Source organism: Brassica rapa, chromosome A03, assembly GCF_000309985.2.
Source record: "Brassica rapa cultivar Chiifu-401-42 chromosome A03, CAAS_Brap_v3.01, whole genome shotgun sequence".
Lineage (NCBI taxonomy): Eukaryota > Viridiplantae > Streptophyta > Magnoliopsida > Brassicales > Brassicaceae > Brassica > Brassica rapa.
In genome coordinates, this window is record NC_024797.2 from 13,487,709 (window position 1) to 13,511,261 (window position 23,553).

The window sequence follows — 23,553 nt, forward strand, 5'->3', positions numbered from 1 at the left end:
GACCACTTCATGATAACAAAATTATAACTATCATAAAGATTTTAATCCCACATACAATGCCAAGATCTAGTAACACCTAGAAAAAGGATCCTATACTACTTAATCATGACGGCATTGTATTTTTTACCACTATAAAAACATATTCATTCTAAGATTCAGAATGAATCGTCTCTTAAACCACTTAATTCTACTACTAAAAATAGATAACAAAACATGTCAATAACATGCGAGACTCCTATAATGAAATTTCCATTGAAAACATAGCATCCTAGTACTAAGGATCAGACTATTAGGCACGACCAGTTGCAATAACGCTGGTAAGACGCATATTCCACATAGGAGGACTGGAAGCTATAAACAGTGGTGTGAAATGACGGTTTGAGGCAATGGCTCTATCGACAGTCCAACTGGAATCCTACAACCAAAGAAGTAACAAAGCTATCGGATTTGCCATTAGGTCTGTACTGCGAGTGTAGAGTCACTAAACATGTTCAACAACAAGCCACATAACCTCTCCGAAGACCACGCGGAAGAGCATCAAATATATTTAAAGCCTCAAAATTCAAAAATAAAATATAATAAAACATAAAAACTGAATAATGTAAGACTAAATATTTAAATTTACATAAAAATTAGCTCTATTTAAATATTTGGATGGAAAACATATAAATATTTTTAGTATTCTGAAAATTTTCTGTTATTTTTAGATATTGACTTTTGACTATGTTGATAATTTTTAGATATTTTCATATTTTTGAATATCTTATTGATATAAATTTAAAATAATTAGCATATTAAGTATATAATTATGATTTAGGTATTTTTGGTATCCAAAATATTTTAGTTTGGATCAGTTTCAGATATGGTAATGTGGATATTAAACTTTTAGATCCATCTAAGTACTTAATCAGTTTTAGTTTGTGTTTAGTATTACATTCAAATCTACTTCGGTTCGGTTCTTCGGATCAGATATTTTACACAGATTTACTTTCTTCTAATAATATAAGGCAAAATAAAATAAATGTAAAAAAAATATTATGGACTTATTTAACATACATAATTAGTGGACCATATTTAAAAAAAAAATAATAAAAATGGGTGAGCGTCGTGTCAATATTGTTGGGCATGTTTCAAAACTGATGTAGTTTATAACCAATAACATTTATTTTCTTATAAAAAAATTATTGATAAATATAATAAAAATATGATATAATCGAGTGAAAAGTTTAAAGAGTTCAGTAAAAAATAATGTGATCTCCTCAGTCGGAAACTGAATTCTGTTTTTCAATCAATTTCATGAGCTTTTTTTTCCTTTTAAAGCTTTTATGATTTTTGATTTTTGTCACAAAACAAACATAACTCTACAATTATATGTACTAAACTGAGTACAACATTAGAAATGAATGTCTCATGCTATAGATTTGGAATCAAGTTTGTTTATGGTTTATAGAAGAGAAAATAGCCTTTAAAGTGGCGAAACACAAACAATGTTCGAGAAATGAGACGCTTAATTTATGAAAAGAGGACAGCTGCGAGTCTCTACGACACAACCTAAGTAGTGAGTTCCATGATGGCGGAAACAATATCTCCATCATTGGCTTTAAGAGCCTTAGTGGCTTTGGCCTTCGAAACACCAGCCTGAGTCATCACGAGCTCAACATCCTTGGCTTCAACACCAGTCTCATCAACGTCATCATCTTCGTCCTCCTCTTGTGCAACCGCGGCTGCTTCAGAAGCATCAGAGTTGGGGATCATAGAAGCAACGTCCGGCATCTTGAACCTCTGAGCAGCTTGAGCTTGTAGCTGAGAGCTCATGTCATCAATCTTGGCCTCACCGAAGATGACATAGGTCTCAGAGTTGGGACTCTTGAACACATCCGGCTTCGAGATGACAAACAAAACCTGAAGGGATAAGCATCAACATACAGAATCAAGCATTGGTTTTTCAAGAAAGAGTTTGATTAAAAAAAAAACGTTATTACATTCTTTGATCTCTTGATAGTCACTCTGCTAACATCAGTGACAGGTTTCATTCCAAGTTTCAGCATAGCTTTGCGGCTTTTCTTCTCGCTTCTGCTTTGTTTAGAGCTCTCATTGTCACCAGCTCCTTAAAATTCAAATACAACACAAGTCACAACAACATAACCACAAGACTTTATATAGTATTAACAGTCTATAATCATTAATCACACACAAACGATAATACATAACGTTGTTTAATAACACATCAACAGAATGAACCAAATCGTGAAAATATATTATACCATCGACGTTGTCATCGTCATTGTCATCGTCATCGACGTCTTCGTCGCCGTCTTTCACATCCTCAACGACAACATCATCTTCCTTCTGCTCCATACACAGATGAAACAATCGTCATATGACCAAGAATAGAAACACAAGAGAGAGGAAGGGAAGGGGAACGAACCTCGAGCTTCATTTGCTCTTTGATGGCTTCCTCAATCTTAACTTCTTCAACAACAGGGCCAGGCATCTTCTTCTTATCTTCTTCCAACAAACCCTTCTAGAATAGCGCAGCGAAAACCTTAACACCTTTTCAGTGGCGACGAATAAATACGAAGTCTAGTATTTGTGGGCCTACCCTATAACTAGCCCATTTTTATCTAATGGGCCTCATTCAAGCCCGTTTTTAGAGTCTACTAGGTCTCGTCGAATCGAATAAATCGTTTCAGTGGCTAAATACGTTAGTGCAAATAATTTGCTTTTGTCACGCTGAGACAACCGGATAAAACAAACCAACCCCTAAAGTAACCTTTTTCGATTCAGTTTTTGGTACTTCGGATCATGTAGTTCCCAGTAGGCATGTGGGTTCTCGTAGTTTTGATTTCGGGTAGTTTGGTTCGACTAAAATTTAGTTAAACTGAACCGTAAAAAAGTTATATTCGGTTTTCGGGTAATTTGGTTTTAAAAAATTTTACCAAAAATTAATCAAAGTTTTTGAAAAACCAAACTAGCCGGTCACCGAAACAAAAACCAAAATTATTTATAAACCTGCCGAATCGAAGTGAACTTTTCACCGAACTAACCGAAATTTTGGTTCGGTGGGATTGATTCAGTTAAAAATCCAAGCCATAGTTCCCAGAGGCCAAAGGGTGTTCAATTCAGATTTTTGTCTGGTTTTTATTTGATTATTCAGTTTTCTAATATTTCAATTTATTAAATTAAATATTATATTAAAATCATATCTGAATGATTTAATTTGATTTACATATCATATTTTCGGTTTCCCAATTTACTATATTTATACTTTATAATTTTTGTGTATTTTCGTTTTTTCTTTCACTCTGCGTCTAGAACTCTTCTTCAATAATACAATACTCTGGAAGGATTTGTCCTTGAATTTTAGGAAATATAACCAAAGTTTCTGGTGTAATAATCAGTAAATGAGATAGAGTATCTGCTCATGCTTTTTAATTTGTAAATTAATTTCGTTAACCGATGTCAACATCCGTTACGGTTCTTTTTACGAAGGTTAACATATGTTAATGGAATTAAAGCTGAAAGTTTATTTTATAGAATTTTTAGTTGAGAGTTTTTTTATGATTTATCTTTAGTTGAGGAATTTAATTATTAAAAACTTTTTGATAAAAAGATGGTTCTACTGTGAGAAAAAATTTACGTTCCAGCTGTTTTTACAACTTTACTCCACTTTAAACCAATCACAGCTAAAATCAAATATACGAAAAACGTACAAGATCAAGATGGGGTCAACTTGCTAAACGCACGTCATATCGCTTAACGTCAGGCTGCTAACGTCATCTCATTTTGCATACCATAAATATTTGACAACTTCCGAAACTGTTTATAAACTGACACGTTTATTACTCTTTGTCACATGTAAGTTAACTACATGTTAGCTAGCCCACACGGCTACACCATTGCACCGTCAAAGCCCTAATTCAATTAGACCCATTCGATTAGTAATGATATCCGTCACATCAGTATATTTTGTGTGTTTCCTGGTTTTTTTTTCTTCCGTTCATATCATATTCATTAACATTTTAGTAACTAATATAATTATATAGATAAATTCGTATAAGAAAAATATAATTAACATGAACTAGACTTTAAAAAAAAATTCTCAAAAAGACAAATGTTCCATTTGCCATATTTAAGGGTGAGCACATTTATTCGAATCCAAATAACAGAACCGAACTTTTTCGGTTCGATTTGAGTTTTGATCCTATCAATCAATTATCTTAGTGGATCCAGAACCGAACCGAAAACCGAATGGATATCCGAATATCTATAATATAATTTATATATTTATAAATATTTACTATATTTAGATTTAAAATAATCACTAATTTTAAAATACTATCTCTAAGTAAAATACGCAAAAAAAAATTAAATTACCTGAATTATACAAATTTTTATTGAAAATCTCCAAAAAAAGTTTGATTATTTGACTTTTAACTTGAATTAACCAAAAAACCAGACCGAATGAGATCCGAAATTCCTTCGGATATAACCGAACCAAACTTTCTAAATACCCGAACGGATCCTTAACTTCTAGAACCGAAAAAACTGAAAAAGAGCCGAGCCGAAAATCAAGCCAAAAACCAAGCCAAGAATCAAACCGAGAATCAAACCGAGAACCGAATTGAGAAACGGACCGAAAACAAGTATGTCCTAGCTATATTAATTGATTTTCTCTTCTTTTTCTCGACTAGTTCTTCTTTACTTTTTAGATATCCTTCGTTTTTTATAAAGGTATTTTCAATTTCATAGATATCCTTTTTTTTTACTAGTTAAACTCTTATATGTGGTCCTGTGGATTTGACTTTTAGTAATACAGTATAATACTTTTTTTTTTTTTGTAACTGAAAAAAGTATACACTGGAATTGGATGATACATTTTCTATATTAATTTTGCTCTTGTTTTTGACTAGTTTTTCTTTTCCTTTAGTTTTTGATATCATTCTCTTTTTGATTTGTTGAAATCTTCTGTGTCGTAAACAGTCACTCCTCTCCGTAAATAAAACGTAACTAGGCCTTGCTGATATTTATTTTTAGTAATTTATTTGTGTTTGTACTAAATGTTATATTCTTATTACATAGTTTTGTAATATAACATATATGATGAAGGATAACAATTTAAAAATTACATAATTTTTTTTCTTGTTTTGGGGCTAATAATAACAAAAAAAAACAAAACAAATCATTTTGTTTGTTTATAAAAGGTAGTAAATTGATTTTTGGCAATAGTAATGAAATTAATACAAACTTATGAAATATAGAATTCAATAATTGGTTTGAATTTTAGTTAAATAAAAATAAAAATAAAAACCTAAACCTCTACTTTCACTTTTTAATTTGTCATATTTATCTATCTATATTTGTAAAAGAAAAACTAATGGTAATTCTCCATTGCTTGCTATACAGGTGGATTAGCTATAGGTGAAGAAGAACACGTATATTTTTTATAGGTTATATTAAAAGAAAACTGGAGGTTATAGTTAATTGATGCCATAATATTACCGATTTTTTTTATTGTTGCTTTTTTTGGTTAAACTAAAATTAGGAAAATGTATTTATTAATCGGAAAAAGACAACATTAATTTAGGAAATGATTATTTATAATTTTAGTGGCATTTTAGTGTAAATAATTTGCAAAACTAAATAATAATTTAAATTGGTATCCTCTTTTTACTTTTTCGGTTTCATATTAAATATCACTTTAGATTTATGCACACAGATTAAAAAAACATTTAGTTTTTCATATTTTCTATATAAAAATATTATTATCCATACAACTAGTCATATTTTAACCAATAGAAAAATAAACTGAAAAATAAAATTAATAAATTATGTAATGAAATGCTAAAATAATATTTATTTTGTAACAAAAAGTTTTCTCTATAACGATATTTAATATGAAACGTATGGAGTAATAGATTAGATAGTTTCTAACTTGAAAATGTTGAACATCTCACCAAAGTAAATAAATACATATAACCGCGACGTGTCAAACAACATGCGGTGCATGTCCTTTAGATTCTCCTATATATATCACATGTGGGATTACATATGAAAACATCTCTATCTCTCAATTCAGATTTCACATCTTGACGCAATCACTTACGCCAGTCATGCAAACTTCTACAACATCCAAGCTCCTCGTGTCCGACATCGCCTCCTCCGTGGATCGCGTCCCTTCAAGCTATATCCGACAAATCTCTGACCGCCCAAATATTTCTGATGTTGACATTTCCGGCGATTCCATCCCTCTTATCGATCTCCAGGAACTTTATGGACCTAGTCGAGCCAATATTATCCACCAATTTGCTCATGCATGCTCATCTTATAGCTTCTTCCAGGTAACTCAATTATTTCACTTTCAACCTAGTTCCAGATTTGCTCTGTTTGACTCATATACTGTTCTATTGCAATGCTCTCTGTGTTTCTCTCGAGTTTACTCTGCTATATTGCAATGAACATTTGATTGCAAATTTGCAAAACACTCGCATTTTTACTAGAATTTACTCTATTTCTCTGGACTTTATTTTCTCATGCATTTACACTGGTTTAACGCAACACACGTTTGTTCTCTCTTTTATTGCATGACACTATCACTATCGTCTCTCTTGTTGTAATACGAGACAAATTGTGTTCTAACCTTTTTTGCAAGATCAAGAACCATGGAGTACCAGAAAAAACAATCGAAAGAATGATGACTGTGGCCAGAGAGTTTTTCCATCAACCAGAGAGCGAAAGAGTGAAGCATTACTCTGCGGATACAAAAAAGACGACGAGACTCTCCACAAGTTTCAACGTCGGCTCAGAGAAAGTCTCTAACTGGAGAGACTTCCTCCGACTCCATTGCCTTCCCATCGAAGATTTTATCAACGAATGGCCCTCACATCCCGTCTCATTCAGAGAAATCACAGCCGAATACGCTACAAGCGTTAGAGCCTTGGTGTTAATACTCCTTGAGGCAATCTCAGAGAGCTTAGGCCTTGAGAAAGACCGTGTGAGCAATACATTAGGCAAACACGGTCAACACATGGCCTTAAACTACTATCCTCCGTGTCCTCAACCCGATCTAACGTTCGGACTACCCGGACATAAAGATCCAAACTTGATCACTGTCCTTCTTCAAGACGAAGTCTCTGGTTTACAGGTCTTTAAAGATGGTAAATGGATCGCTGTTCATCCTATTCCCAACACTTTTATTGTCAACATGGGTGACCAAATGCAGGTACTTAATCGAAATATTTCTTATGTTCCTTTACTCTCTTTGTGCTAAGTTTATGTGGTTGTTTCTCCTCTCAGGTTATTAGCAATGACAAATACAAAAGTGTGCTACACAGAGCTGTTGTGAACAGCGACAAGGAGCGGATATCAATACCGACCTTCTACTGTCCTTCTTTTGATGCTGTGGTTGGCCCACAACAAGAGCTGATCAATGAAGAAGAAGATTCTCCAGCTATTTACAGAAGCTTTACGTATGCTGAGTATTATGAAAAGTTTTGGGACAGAGCACTTGCAACTGAGAGCTGTATTGACACGTTCAAAATTTCCAAAACCTAAGAATCTGTACTTTTCAAACGCCATGAGACTATGTTCTTTTCAGTTATTGACTCGAATTAAAAATATCGATCTGGTTGCCTTTTCATTTTACTTTGTTTAATTAGTTTCGTATGAACGTTAACTAATCTGCTTTCTAGATAAAACAAGCTCTTCTTGCAACACATTATACTCATTGAAGACGTGTAACTCAAAAGGTAGATGATAGTGTCGGTAAACTAGCTTGCAATTTCAAGAAGGATTTAAAACATATTTAAAGAGGTCAAGAGAGAGGATTCAACTTGAATCAGAATAATGAAGCTGGACATGAAGGGAAATGATGTGTCATGTTTTTCACACATTCTAACATTGTTTTCTAGAGTGTTTTTGAGTTATTATTGAGTCTTCTAGTCCTCTTTGAATTCTTTAGATGGAGATTAGGTCACTTTAGAGGAAATAAGTAATTTTCAGAGCAAACAGGCATGTTAAAATGCAGAAACATCAGAAGTTTGGAGATATATGAAAAGGTTACCATTAATTGATTGAGAAGAAATTTAGCCACAAAATAGAGAAATGAGTTAGCTTTCCAATGCTACCGATTTTAGGTCAATCTATCAGTGAAATCAAAAGTTGTGCACATTTTACTAACCATTGGTCTGTTTGGAATAAGACAATGTTCTGTAAACAGAGTAGGCAATGCAAGCATGGAGCAACTGCTTTGGTTTAAACTAAACATCAAACTAAACATATATATATTTGATTGTTGTCTTCCCTTATTGTTGAACTTAATGATGAAAATAAACTAATCGCTTAGTTAGGTTGAATCTATTCATCGGAAGTGTAATAGGTTTTCTAGAAAGAACATATCTGAGTGAGGTGTCCGTAGCCAAAAACAGTTGATGTTATGGCAACTCGTGAGCGAATAAAACCAACTCTTAATGCTAGTCTTCAATCTCTGATTCAAAGGACAGTTTAGACATTAAGATTGTTTGATAAAGTAATTGGTACCACAATTAAGGGCGGGTTGATTTGTTTTTTTTATCTCTAAACTTATTTCTCATTGTTTCCTGAATAATTTACTAGTCATGATTATTGTTTCCATGCGACTTGTCCTTAAGCTAGCACTTTGTTTAATTGTTTTACACATCATTTTCTTCCTGTGATTTAGTTACATTCTTTACATAAAACAACAACCAAACTTCTATGTCTTATAGCTCTAATACATTTGATAGAACTGTAGTGTAATCGTTAGTCTCAGTGGATTTGATCCCAAAGTGATACATCAGCATACCAATCGATTGTGGTAGTGTGCACATTAGGTCAATTGGTGTGTGTATACATATTATATCAATTTGGTGCCGCTACTGAGGACCATTTTTGTTACCTTCGTTTTGTACATTGAAGTTTAGTCTAAGTAAGAACTGCAGTTATATTCTTTATTTCTCTCTCGCATGTTTCAGATGCAGAACCAGGAGCCATCAAAACATACATGAAAGAATAGAAGTAGAGTCCAACCATCATGGGCGAAAAGATTGGCAACCGAGATGGTAATGGTCAAGTATTTGCTGCGATAGGCTTGAAAAGCAGACTCAGTTCCTCCAACGATAATAACAGCCACAACAACAACGAGTTATTGGAGATGTTGACAATGAGTTATTGGATATGTTAAGTTATAATGCATTGGCAGGATTTTCGAAGAAGTCTTTTATAAGAGATGCTCTTGAATATTTTAGACAATGGTATTCCCAGTCATGTTTCACTTTTAGCTATTGGATGTACAGTGAGAAATCATGCAGAGAGAGTCTCTTGTTTTGATAGCTTATATAATGTTGTAAATAATACATCCACTTTGTCTCCAATCTACTTAAAAGCTCTTTGTCTATTGTTTTGTTTATTCATTCAAGTTCTTGTGATTATAAACTATTTATTCGCTGTAAATCATTTATATATTAACACTATGGTTGTGCAACTTAAAGGGGAGGTTTACGTTTGTTCTTATCAATTTTGTTTATTTTGGATGATAATGATGATAGCAACTTATAGTTATTACACATAAATTTATAATAAAGTTACCCTTGACACATAATAAAGTTCAAACATATAATACTCTTAAAATCACATAAGTTCAAATTCCAAAAATATTAATACATAAGTTTAAACATCTGACATCACGAGTTTATTAAAACATGAATACACATAAATTAGCAAGAATATCTTAGAATAATTTTATATATGGAGAATATGCAAGTTTACGAAAACTGGAAGACTTATTAGTTAAAAACATTAATAAAATGAGTATTGATAATATATTTAAAATTAAGTTGTAGGTTTTAATCAAGAGCCCCAACATTGATATATGTACATGAATTAACAACAAAAACTTAAAATTTTATTTTAAATTTTAAGTTTGAGAAGTCTCATATTTAGGTTATTTTTGTAATTGCAAATTTTCAAAAGAAGAGTTTTCAAGAAATCTGCTCAATTACAGTCTTAGGAAGTCTCCTTTTGTAAATTATTGGGTTTTGATAATCCTGTTAGTTTGCAGTTTTTTTATAGAAGTCTTCTCACGGCCACATGAAGTCTCTAAAGTGTCATAAAAAGTCAACATGTGTTAGTTTTGTAATTGATCATGTTTATCTTTATATAAGAAGACTTCTTAGAAGATTTCCGAAGAACTTATTTGAAGACCAAAGGTTTAACTAAAATCTCGGAATAAAACTAGATCACACTTCATGAGAATACTTCTACGGAAGTCTGCTAATTAATTAATTTTAAAATTAAATAATATATTATAATTTTAAAATTAAATAATATATTATTTGTGTCAATTGCATAACTGTTCCAGAAGACTTCTCTAGAATTTTACTCAGAGAAAACTTCTCCAAAAATCTTCTATGAAAAAATCATTTTTTCAAAATTTTGGTCAATTACAAAACTATAGTTGCTTTTTCAGAGATTTCTCGAGAAGTATACTCGATTGTTTGTTGTAAAGAAAGTTAACAGACTTCCATAGAAGTCTTTTATGGAATACTTTACAAATAGTAAATTGCAATATTAACCTATGCATCGAAAAGAAGATTTCTACGCAAAACCAATCTGAAAAAAAATTCAAATATCATACGTAGATCAGGTGAGAGTTGATGCTTATCTTCTCCTAGAACCCAAAACTTCTTAATAAAAGATGTCCACTCGTTATTGACCATAAAAATGAAAATAAAATCATCAAAAATGCCCATAAAAATAAATTCAGTTTTATATTCTCTAGTTTTAGTTAAGCTTATATGATATTTTATTTAATAAAATACTTAAAATTAGTAAATATGTATATTATTTGATTATAAAAGGGAGTGAGTTACGGTTTATGTGCTTACACTTGCATTTTTACAGGTTATTCCGCTAAGCATACAAAAAGTTTAAAGTATTATGAAACGGGTTAAAACACATTATCACATTTCAATTATAAAAATATATATGATATTTATGTAGATAAAAGTTTAAAGTATTATGAAACGAACTCTCAAAACACAAGATGATATTTATGTGTACAAAAATTATTTAATAAAACATATTTTTAAAAATAATTTATGTGTACATAATTTATATTTAAAATTTGTGTAATATTATTAACTTTTTTTTTTGCTTTTAGTTGAATAAATTATTAAATCCTAAGGAGAATTCTGACATGCATTATGGGCATTTTTTTAATTTATATATTTAAAATTTAGAGAAAATAGTTGATTAAATAACACTTTTGAGTTCTACTGTATTTGCAAATGTTAATCTTTTCTATTTAAAATCTATAAAACGCAAATTTTTATTCTGACATGTCATATATATTTACATTTGAGCATTATAATATTTTGAAATACAAATTTCAAAAATCTATTCAAAGTGTTGTTAGGTTTCTAACCCGTGATATAAAGTGAAATCATTAATTTAAAATAAATTATAATATTTTATTTCTATAATTGTCAATATAATTTGATCAGTATTATGGCTTTTAAATATTTTAAGAGTATTTGAAAATAATTATATTTCAAAAGGTTGGTATGTATTTGTTACATTGTAATATTTTGTGAAATATATTTTTAGAATAGGTAAATTTACACAATTTTATATATTTGAAATTCATTTTATTAAACAATTATAGCATCAAAAGAGTATCTTGACAATATACATGTTAACGAATTTATTTCCAATTATATACAGTACTTTAAAGTTGTTTAATATATATTATTAATTTGTTGTCAATACTTTATAAAAATACTATAGTATAATAAATTAGAGTATCTTTTAATATTTTGAGGATAAATATGAATACACTCAGTTGTGATTCATATATCCAACATGATATCTTAGGCATTTTTAGAATTCGTAAAATATCAAAATTATTTATCTGAAGAATATTGTTTTGATTTTTTTTTCACATGATATTCTTACAATATTTTAGGTAATTGTTTTTGCAAATTTTCTTTTATATAAAATTGTTAAAATATCAAAATTATTCTGAGTGATGTATTTATCTGCTGATTTCACAAAACAAAATTGTAAAAATATGCAAGATTCTTTAGAATTTATTATTGTTAACTTATGTAATTACACGATTGTAATATCAAAATATCAAAATATTTGTCTATAATGCTATATCGATTATCAATTCATTTATATAATATATTAATTTAACGTGTTGATCATCAATCTTTTTATGTGCTTTTATACAGTTCATAAAGGGGGAAATTACATATTTACCACTTTCTTGGTACCACTTTTCATTTTTACCACCACTAATGAGACATTTTCAAAAATACATTCTTCATTAAGTGGCAAAAATTTTTTATGCCCTTGTTATTTATATATATAATAAATCATTATTTAAATAAAAGTAAAAATAAAAATAAATAAAAAAATAATAATAATAAAAAAATGTAAAAAATATAAAAAAGAAAAAAATATAAAAATATAAAAAAATAAATTTATGTTTTCGAATTATACTTTTTCAAATTTGAACTTTTTTATAAAAAAAAAATTTTGAATTTTTTTTCGAATTTTTTTTTTATTTTTTTTTTCAAATTTCTTTTTGAAAAACAAAAATTATGTTTGAAACTATTTTTTAAAAAAAAATTATATATTTTTTTAGTATTTATATATTTATTAGAATTATAAATTTCACATTCCAAAAACCCTACCCCACCCCTCAACTCTAAACTCTAAGTCTAGATTAGTTAACCCTAAGAGTATAATTGTATTTTACCTTTCATTAAAAGTGAGGGTAAAAGTGGTTAGTGTAAACATTAAAAGTAGTACTATGAATGTGGTATTTGTGGCAATTTCCCTTCATAAAGTGTATAAAGACTGTAATGATTCGTATTATTGATTTATAAAGTCACAGTGACCATATTTCACAAGTTTGTTATTCCTGTATTAATCATTATAATACAATTATATGTAACAATGTATATTAAATGAAATCTCATTTTTTCAACTGCAAAAATGTTAGGATTCTCTTGATTATAAAATGGAAAATAGATATACTAATGTATTTTGTAATGTCACACACTTAAGGTTAGTCAAAAAAAAGTCACAGAGTTAAGGTATTTTGTAAATGTTTTTCGCTAATGAGATGTTTTTAATGAATATGCGATAAGAATCAAAATAACTTTGAGGGGGTTATTGAAAGATGAATTTGTGTAGAGTTTATGAATTTTGAGAGTTGATAGAATTTAAAAAGTTATGTGGATTGTGAAAATTTATATATATTGACTTATGAAATTTGATCATAAATTTTTTAAATTGATATAGATTTTCATGAATTTGTATTACCTATTTTCTATCATTTTTTCTAAAATAAATATATAATCTATTTATTTTCTAAATCATATAGTATGATTATTTATTTTTTGCTTTCAAATTAAAAAAGAAAATAGTACTGATACATAGAATTTTCTTAAATAGCCATTTTAAAGATTTTGTCATAAAAAGAGCATTAAAAAAGAAAATGCCCAAAAGAAATTTCATTAAAAAGGTAAAAGATTATTTTACCCCTTGATGTATAGATGTATAAGTAATAAAAAAAATAAAAAAAAAAAGTTTTTTTATATAATTTCGGATTATATGATTCCAAATTCAAACATTTTTATAAATTTTACAATTTTTCAATTTTACAAAAAAAATATTTTTTCTCAAATTTTCTTTTTGAAATTCGAAAATGTTTTTTGAAACTATATAAAAATATTTTAAAATTATTAAGATTGTAAATGTAATGTAAAAGTAAAATATTTTTAAAAACATAATATTTTTAAAAATAATTATTCAAAAATATAAAAGTATATAAATGTAAGGAATTATAGTTTTGAACATATAATTTGGATTTAAGGTGCAATAGATATTTGGTAAGAATAATTATTTTGTTTTCTAGTATTTTTATCACAAGGATTTTGAAAAGTTAAAAATAAGGGATTTTTGCAAAATTGACCTATAACTTAAAGTCAAACACAAAACTAACCTCTTTTTTTTTTGAAAATTGGTTTTGCCCTATTCACCCCACAAGTTCATATAATTTACGAAAATGCCATCAATTTTTTTTTTTTTTTCGAAAATGACATTTTTACTCTCTCACCCTCGTCATCTTCAAGTAATTACAAGATTGCCATTGTTATCAATACCACAACCACTATGAACAACCAATTTGAAGCTCTTAATGCTCCCAAAATCGATTTACCCTTCTTTTTTTTCCATTCTTGTGAACTAAACACAACATATCTCTCACTTTCTCTCCACAATGAGCTAAAAAAACCCAAGATTTTGATTCTAAAATTTTTATGGTTCATAGAGTCATAGAAACTAACGATTATGGGTGGGTGACTTCCGTTTGTGATTCTGTGTGCTTGGAGAAGCCTTATGTATGCTAAGGAACTTATCTCACCAATTTAAGGTATGACATCGAGTTTTTTTCCAGATCTGTTCGTCAGACGACTTCCAAGTAAGTCGTCTGGCTGTAGACGACTTACCTTTCAGTCGTCTGGCTGTAGACGACTTACCTGGAAGTCGTCTGGTCAACGCAGAGGTTATTTTTGCAATTGACTTTGAAATCTGTAACCTGAGACGACTGAAAGTTAAGTCGTCTACTATTGTTTGGTTTCAAAAAAAATTCCAAAGAACCTAAACGACTTACATTTCAGTCGTCATAGGTTAGTTTTGTATTTGACTGGATAATTTCAGAAGTTTGACTTCCCCAGACGACTTACATTTCAGTCGTCTGGCGAAAATTAAAATAATAATATTTTTTTTAAAGTAAACGACTTACAATTAAGTAGTCATAGGTTAGTTTTGCAATTGAAAAAAAAAACTTCAAGATTTAATTATACACAGACGACTTATAATTCAGTCGTCCACCAGACGACTTAATTGTAAGTCGTCCAGGACTTTTTTCCGAGATTCTGGTCAAACCTCGTAAATCCTGGACGACTTACATTTCAGTCGTCTCGTGGACGACTGAATTATAAGTCGTCTGTATATAATTAAATCTTAAAGTTTTTTTTTTCAATTGCAAAACTAACCTATGACGACTTAACTGTAAGTCGTCTACTTTTAAAAAAATATTATTATTTTAATTTTCACTAGACGACTGAAATGTAAGTCGTCCAAAAAGTCAAACTTCTGAAATAATCCAGTCAAATGCAAAACTAACCTCTGACGACTGAAATGTAAGTCGTCTAGCTTTTTTGGAGTTTTTTTTAACCAAACAATAGTAGACGACTTAACTTTCAGTCGTCCGAAATAACAGATTTCAAAGTCAATTGCAAAAATAACCTCTGCGTTGACCAGACGACATATAGTTTAGTCGTCTAGACAACTTATATTGAAGTCGTCCGCGTCTTCTCCACTAGTTTTTAAGTCTTCTACGTTAGTTTTTGAATAACTTGTATTTTTAAGAGTGATAAGTAACTTCAAGATATGTAAAACTCATATTTACAAAATATGTTCTCTCCCTTAGTTTTACTAAATTTGACTAAGTTTTTCAATGCAAACTTATAAAAAATATGATATGCTTTGACTAGTTACTATTGTTTGTTTCCATCTCTTACCAACATTCTTGTTTATTAAGATGAGAAAAAGGCCATTGGAGTTTATTATTGCATATGAGAGATCCAAAGATAAGAAAAAGGCTACTGAAGTCAATTATTTCATTGATTTGTAAATGTGTAAACACATTGTTAGCACATTTAATACATCTTGGAAAACATTATTACTGATTTTACAAAAAATTCACAACTAAAAGAGTATACATGCAATTCATAAAACAGACCACAAACAAAACTATTATAGATCATTCATCTACAAAGACAAGCTTGGATTCCACTTGAGTAGACAAGACCAGACAACTTTTAAGAAGTCCAGACGACTTCTAAGAAGTCCAGACGACTTTCAGGAAGTTCAGACGACTTTGCCAGAAGACTTTTAGGAAGTTCAGACGACTTCCAGACGACTTTACAGGAAGTCCAGACGACTTTTAGGAAGTCCAGACGACTTCCAGACGACTTCCAGACGACTAACAAGTAAGTCGTCCCAGAAGTCTTCCAGATCTGAAAAACTTGCATATTAAATCCAGATCTGAAAAACCTGCATATTCAAAAACGTTCAAATGGCTTAAAAACAGAAAAAATGAGTGGAAGATTAGATAAATCTACCTTTACAGAACACACAAAAATACATATCTAAAAATAATAGATCTACCTTTAAATTAGTGGAAGATGAGTACCAAATAATTAAAAACCTGCAAAAAAAAAAAATAGATTAGTAACAAAGACATGAGACAAAATTGAAAAATTCATATAAAGTTTGGTGTTTTCAAGTCAAAGAGATTAGAGTGGGTTTGGAGAGTTTTAGTTTGGGAAAAAAGTAAGAACTTTATACAACAAGAAGTTACCAAATGAAGAAAAATCAGACATAAGAACTTACCAAAACGCTCAGAAAAATCCAGACGACTTCCTAGAAGTCCAGACGACTTCCTGGAAGTCCAGACGACTTCCTGGAAGTCCAGACGACTTCCTGGAAGTCCAGACGACTTCCTGGAAGTCCAGACGACTTTGTCAGAAGACTTCCAAGAAGTCCAGACGACTTCCAGACGACTAACAGGTAAGTCGTCCCAGAAGTCTTCCAGATCTGAAAAACCTGCACATCAAATCCAGATCTGAAAAACCTGCATATTCAAAACCGTTCAAATGACTTAAAAATAGAGAAAATGAGTGGAAGATTAGATAAATCTACATTTATAGAACACACAAAAATACATATCTAAAATTAATAGATCTACCTCTAAATTAGTGGAAGATGAGTACCATTTGATTAAAAACCTGCAAAAGAGATAGATTAGTAAGAAATACATGAGACAAAACTGAAAAATTCATATAAAGTTTGGTGTTTTCAAGTCAAAGAGATTAGAGAGAGGTTGGAGAGTTTTAGAATGATGAACATTACATTTTTGTTGCAGCCATTTGAGAGGAGGAGAGAGAATGTGTAAATTTTTCTTTATATAGGGAGACAAAAAATCCAATTAGATTTAATATTTTTGACTCAGACGACTTCCTGGACGACTTATATTTCAGTCGTCTGGTGAAGAAATTAAAACAGACGACTTACATGTAAGTCGTCCAAAAGAGTAATATTTTTAGCGGGAAATTAAATATTTTTAGCGGGAATTATTCAACAGACGACTGAAATATAAGTCGTCCACACCCTAAACATAACCCCTAAACTTAATTATCTAATTAAACACTTCATAAAACCAAATCAAACTTGAAAAGTGTTTACTATACACAGAAATAAACACATATAGGTGAAAACTAATTTTTGAAAAAAACATTTTAGTTTTCCAAAATCTAACCCTAACAATACATACAATACTACAACATATGTTTGCCAAACTCCTAAACCAAAGTATTTCATGATTCACTACTTCCACTCATCTATCTTCAAAACAAATCAATTTTATCATATCTTAATTTATATCAGTTAAAACTGTTTATAATTACTTGATTTTTATTTTTTACGCATCAAAATATTTTTTACAAGATTTATAAATTATTTTTAAAATAAACTGGTACCAGACGACTTACACTTCAGTCGTCCAGACGACTTCCAACATCTCAGACGACTCAGACGATTTACTGGGGCTATATTCGTAAAAATGGCTTCTGTTTTTTTGTTTGATCACAAGGGGCTGAGCTGTAATTTCACTAGGCTTTTAGGTTAGTTTTGCATTTGATTCAAGTTTGGGTATAGGTTTGGAATTAAAATCAAGTTGTGGGTTAGTTTTGGCAAAAACCCCTAAAAAAAAATGGTCTTCTGTTTAAATTCTATTAGATTATGTATTTATATGTGCAATTTGACATATATTTCAGATGTTTTTTAAGAAGGTGCAATTTGACTTATATACATAATTCATAGTGGTCTTTTTATATATATACACCAAGTTAGCTACCTTCATTCGAATCTAACTTATTATATTACCGTCACATTAATTATATATCTCATTTATTTAGTTTCTATAAGTGCGATTTGACTTATATTCATATTTGTTTTTGGTTTAGTAGCTTATAATCATAAGTGGGTTGGCGAATTACTTGCAGGTTTTTAGCAGGAAGAAAAAAAAGAATAACTTACAGGTCCTACATCATAACCAGTTGACAAAAGAAAAGTGCTCATAAATAATATATAGCGTCACGCTAATTGCTAATGATACTCGAGCTTGTAACCTAATTGGCCAATCGCAGCTGCAGCACTACAATTACGCATATGCTTTCCTTCAAAGAATTTTTCAACGAATCTTCTAAACTCTCATTTTTTTAATCTCCTAAACTCATCTCACTATAAAACGGAATACTCGATCAATTCATCCAATATTTACCATCATTCCTATAGTTTAGTTCCTTACCAATATTTACCATCAACCCTATCGTTTAGTTCTTTACCAAGATCTACCATCAATTCATATCGTTTTCATTATCTGTCTTATTATATTATTTGAACCTAACTTTATCTCACCTCATGTTTTACGGAAATGCCACTGTTTTTAATTATTGGTATGATTTTCACTAAAAGTAATTTGGCCATTACTTACATATAAGACCATTTAAATAGAATGCACTATCACACCTAAGATTATTTTTTTCTTTTAAATAATATTTTTTTCTTTTAGATATTTCATATTTTACTAAAACACAATCATATAAAAGTATTTTTAATTCTTATTGTTTAGATTGTTAAACAAGCTCCTCTAAACGACGCAGCTTTGGCGTATGCAGCTAAAGGGAAAGCCAAAGTGGGCTTCGGAGATAAGGGCCCAACAGATGAAGAAGAAAGAACCGCGCAACGGCTTCATTTGAAACACGACAAGGTGGTGGCCAAAAGCAAAGTACAGATGACGTCGAGGTGTGAAGATGGTAATGGAGTGAAGCTGTCAAATCGGTTCTCAGCCCTTGATTGTGGAGCTGCATAGGATCAAGACATCTGTCCAAGAACACTAGGGTTTTGACTTTGTGTATAAATACCTTAGTTTGTAATCTCAAGTTTCCTAAGTTGAATGAAATGCATTTTCAGTAAACAAAGCATCATCTTCTTCAAATTACAAACTTCTTTATGGTATCAGAGCTATGGCGATGGAACCATACGCTCCTCCTTCTCTCAAGATAGTCACCTCGGTGACAGTCAAGCTCACAGACACAAACTACATCCTATGGAAGCGGCAGTTTGAGGCGTTTCTGAACGGGCAAGGTCTGTTAGGGTTTGTCACCGGATCAACTCCACAACCCGTTCCCCACCTTACAGTACCAAACATCAACGGTACGAACACTCCCATCCCAAATCCAGATCATGCGCTGTGGTTTCAAACAGATCAGGTGATACAGTCCTGGTTACTCGGGTCCTTCTCTGAAGATATTCAAAGTGTGGTTCTTGACTGCGCAACATCAGCTCAGATCTGGATGACTCTCGCAAACCACTTTAACAGAGCTTCGTCTTCACGGTTGTTCGAACTCCAACGGAAACTGCAGACAACATCAAAGCAAGAGAAGCCAATGATGGACTACTTGCGCGAAATCAAGTCCATCTGCGATCAACTCACTTCAATAGGGAGTCCAGTACCAGAAAGGATGAAGATTTTCGCCGCTCTCCTCGGGTTAGGCAAAGACTATGAACCCATCAAGACCAGTATTGAAGGGACTATGGACGCAGCACAAACTCCGACGTTTGATGACATCATACCGAGACTCACAGCCTTTGATGATAGACTTCAGAGCTACCGTACAGATGCTGATGTTACTCCTCACCTAGCGTTTAACTCAACTAGAGGCAAACCTTACTTCACAAGGAACAGAGGAAGAGGCAGAGGAGGACGTAACTACTTCACTACGCGAGGCCGAGGATTCCCTCAACACATATCTTCTGCCTCAACATCCTCAAGATCCTCTGTCTCCTCTGAAGCTGAATCTAGACCTGTATGTCAAATATGCGGAAAGACAGGACATGTAGCGGTAAGATGCTGGCACAGATTTGATAACGCGTATGATGATGTTCACAGTGCACTAGCGGCTCTCCGTATGGCAGAGATTCAAGATACGCAAGGTCATGAGTGGTTTCCTGACACCGGAGCATCGGCACATATCACCAACTCAACAAACCACCTTCAACATTCACAAGCATATCACGGGTCTGACTCAGTGATGGTTGGTAATGGTGAATTCCTCCCGATAACTCACACCGGGTCATCAAGCATCTGTTCTTCCTCAGGTAAGCTACCTTTAAAAGATGTATTGGTGTGCCCAAATATAGCTAAGTCTTTACTTTCAGTGTCAAAACTCACTAAGGACTATCCGTGTGCTTTTGACTTTGACCGTAATAACGTGCTTGTGTATGATAAGGCAACCAAGAAGGTTCTGCTTCGGGGAAGAAACACTAGTGGTCTGTATCAGGTGAAAGGGTCTAAGTTTCAGGCGTTCTACTCCACCGGTCAAGCCGCTGCAAGTGATGAGATCTGGCATAAACGTCTGGGACATCCCAATCCAGTTACACTCCAACACCTATCATCTATCAAGTCTATATCTATCAATAAGAGTTCAACAGGCCATTGTGAAGCATGCAAGATGGGAAAGAGTGCTCGTCTCCCGTTTGAAGCTTCAACGTTTCGAGCAACACGACCTCTTGAACGTCTTCATTGCGATTTATGGGGTCCAGCTCCAGTCACTTCGGTCCAAGGATTTGTCTACTATGTAGTTTTTATCGACAATTTCTCTAGACATAGCTGGTTGTTTCCTTTAAAGAAGAAGTCAGATTTCTTCTCTGTATTTGTTGCGTTTCAAAACAATGTTCAGAATCAATAAAATGCTTCTATTGGTTCTTTTCAATGTGATGGGGGTGGAGAATTTGTAAGCAACCAATTCTTGACACACTTACAACAACGTGGGATCAAACAACTCATCTCATGTCCACACACACCGCAACAGAACGGCCTAGCTGAAAGGAAACACCGTCAGATCACTGAAATGGGATTGTCTCTGCTGTTTCATAGTCAGGTGCCTCAGAAGTTCTGGGTTGAAGCGTTCTTCACCGCAACTTACCTAAGCAACATGCTACCACACAGCTCACTATCTGATCATAAAACCCCCTTTGAAACTCTACACAACAGAATGCCTAACTATTCAGCTCTGAAAGTGTTTGGCTGTGCATGCTACCCTACCTTGAGAGACTACACAAGAAACAAGTTTGATCCTAGGTCGTTGAAGTGCGTTCTGCTTGGCTATAGTGAGAAGTTCAAAGGCTACCGTTGCTTAATGCCATCAATAGGCCGTGTATACATCAGCAGACACGTAACATTTGATGAAACAGACTTCCCCTTCTCAAATGTCTATCAACACCAACGAAGCCAAGCAAGAACTCCTCTGATGGAAGCTTGGTACAAGAGCATCTCTGTGGAGACACCCAACAGAGACATAAACCGTAGTACAACTGCTTCAATCAACTCTCCTATAATAACAACAGCTCAAACCCCTGCGGCAATACATCAAGAAGCACGAGTTCAAACGCCACACAGGTCTGAGACTGTGCCAAATGGAGGATCTACATCAGCCTCATCATCGAGCACCACATCAACCACAACTTCCATTAACAACAATGGAACACCTGCTGTGAATGAGACGCGACACAGTATGGTCACTAGATCAAAGTCTGGAATTGTCAAGCCAAATCCAAAGTATGGTCTGTTAACAGAAAATGTGGTATGTGTGGAGCCAAAGACAGTGGCTGAGGCTCTCAAACACCCAGGGTGGAACAACGCGATGTATGAAGAGTATGATAACTGCATGCTAGCTAATACATGGTCGTTAGTTCCTTACACGCCAGATATGAAAGTGTTGGGGAACAGATGGATACATAGAATCAAGCTGAATGCAGATGGTACAATAAAGAAGCTGAGATCGCGCCTAGTTGTTCAGGGTAACAATCAAGAAGAAGGTGTAGATTACCTGGAAACATACAGCCCAGTGGTCAGAACAGCCACAGTCAGATTGATCATCCACATCGCTACGGTGCTCAAGTGGGATATCAAGCAAATGGATGTTGCAAACGCCTTCCTCCATGGAGACCTGACTGAGACAGTTCACATGCGTCAACCTACTGGATTCATAGACAAGACAAGACCAGATCACGTGTGCTTGTTACACAAATCGTTGTACGGTCTCAAACAATCGCCAAGAGCATGGTTTGACAAGTTCTCCTCGTTTCTGATTGAGTTCGGTTTCAAATGCAGTATCAAAGACCCCTCTCTGTTTGTTTTCTCAAAAGGAAAGGATGTCATCATGTTACTCTTGTATGTTGATGATATGCTAATCACGGGGAACAAGTCTGAAGCTATGAAGAAGTTCCTACACGAGATCAACAACCAGTTCAGGATGAAGGACCTCGGTAAAATGGAATACTTTTTGGGAATACAAGCGAAGTATGAAGAGAATGGAGTCTTTCTGACGCAAGAACGGTACGCTCTGGATCTTCTGGCATCAGCAGGTATGAGTAGTTGTTCTGTTGCGGACACTCCTCTCCCGATTCAATTGAACAAAGTTCCAAATCAAGACATAGCGTTTGAAAACCCAACTTACTTCAGAAGCTTGGCCGGTAAGTTACAGTACCTCACCCTGACAAGACCTGATCTTCAGTTCGCAGTGAACTTCGTATGTCAGAAGATGCACGAGCCATCAGTATCAGATTACAACCTACTGAAGAGGATCTTGCGGTATGTTAAGGGAACAGCTGAGTGGGGTATAAAGTTCAACAATGACGCGGATTTTACAATCCGAGCTTACAGCGACAGCGACTGGGCTGGATGTCCGCATACAAGGCGATCAACGGGTGGTTTCTGCACGTTTCTGGGAACGAACATCATATCTTGGTCATCAAAGAAGCAACCAACAGTCTCGAGAAGCTCTACAGAAGCAGAGTACAGGTCTCTGTCCGAGACAGCTTCTGAATTAAGTTGGCTCTGTTCAATAATGCGTGAAATAGGAGTGCCAGTTCAGGTAACTCCAGAGCTATACTGTGACAATCTGTCATCAGTGTATCTTACCGCTAACCCAGCGTATCACAAAAGGTCAAAACATTTTGAGCTTGACTACTACTACGTAAGGGAAAGAGTAGCTCTTCGTGCGCTTGTTGTCAGACACGTCCCAGCCTCTAAACAGCTTGCAGATATATTCACGAAGTCTCTGCCGTATGTTCCTTTCGATGATCTGCGCTTCAAACTTGGCGTTTGCGTACCACCCACACCAAGTTTGAGGGGGACTGTTAAACAAGCTCCTCTAAACGACGCAGCTTTGGCGTATGCAGCTAAAGGGAAAGCCAAAGTGGGCTTCGGAGATAAGGGCCCAACAGATGAAGAAGAAAGAACCGCGCAACGGCTTCATTTGAAACACGACAAGGTGGTGGCCAAAAGCAAAGTACAGATGACGTCGAGGTGTGAAGATGGTAATGGAGTGAAGC

General features: G+C 33.1%; 2 protein-coding genes across 3 annotated transcripts; one reads left to right on the forward strand and one right to left on the reverse strand.

The window, feature by feature from the left end:
• Positions 1-1,393: 1,393 nt before the first annotated feature.
• Positions 1,394-2,678, reverse strand: LOC103858564 (nascent polypeptide-associated complex subunit alpha-like protein 4). The gene is made up of 4 exons (XM_009135945.3): positions 2,429-2,678; positions 2,265-2,349; positions 1,983-2,107; positions 1,394-1,902 (listed from the first exon to the last, which is right to left on the reverse strand). Exons 1-4 carry the CDS (start codon positions 2,492-2,494, stop codon positions 1,552-1,554), a joined length of 627 nt encoding a protein of 208 aa, XP_009134193.1. The 5' UTR covers positions 2,495-2,678; the 3' UTR covers positions 1,394-1,551.
• A 1,313-nt stretch (positions 2,679-3,991) lies between these two features.
• LOC103858565 (protein DMR6-LIKE OXYGENASE 2) lies at positions 3,992-12,497 on the forward strand. 2 transcript variants are annotated; one of them, XM_033288152.1, is made up of 3 exons: positions 3,992-6,341; positions 6,659-7,222; positions 7,297-12,497. In XM_033288152.1, exons 1-3 carry the CDS (start codon positions 6,114-6,116, stop codon positions 7,552-7,554), a joined length of 1,050 nt encoding a protein of 349 aa, XP_033144043.1. In that variant the 5' UTR covers positions 3,992-6,113; the 3' UTR covers positions 7,555-12,497. The 2 variants fall into 2 exon arrangements, with proteins under 2 accessions (XP_033144043.1, XP_009134194.1); XM_009135946.2 differs by having other exon boundaries at positions 3,998-6,341; positions 6,653-7,222.
• Positions 12,498-23,553: the final 11,056 nt, after the last annotated feature.

Coding starts and splice junctions, on each gene's coding strand:
- LOC103858564 (XM_009135945.3), bottom strand. CDS start 2,494: ATGCCTGGCCCTGTTGTTGAAGAAGTTAAGATTGAGGAAGCCATCAAA. Junction 2,108..2,264: donor TGACGATGACAACGTCGATG/GTATAATATATT, acceptor TTGAATTTTAAG/GAGCTGGTGACAATGAGAGC. Junction 1,903..1,982: donor CTATCAAGAGATCAAAGAAT/GTAATAACGTTT, acceptor TTATCCCTTCAG/GTTTTGTTTGTCATCTCGAA.
- LOC103858565 (XM_009135946.2), top strand. CDS start 6,114: ATGCAAACTTCTACAACATCCAAGCTCCTCGTGTCCGACATCGCCTCC. Junction 6,342..6,652: donor CATCTTATAGCTTCTTCCAG/GTAACTCAATTA, acceptor CTTTTTTGCAAG/ATCAAGAACCATGGAGTACC. Junction 7,223..7,296: donor ACATGGGTGACCAAATGCAG/GTACTTAATCGA, acceptor TTCTCCTCTCAG/GTTATTAGCAATGACAAATA.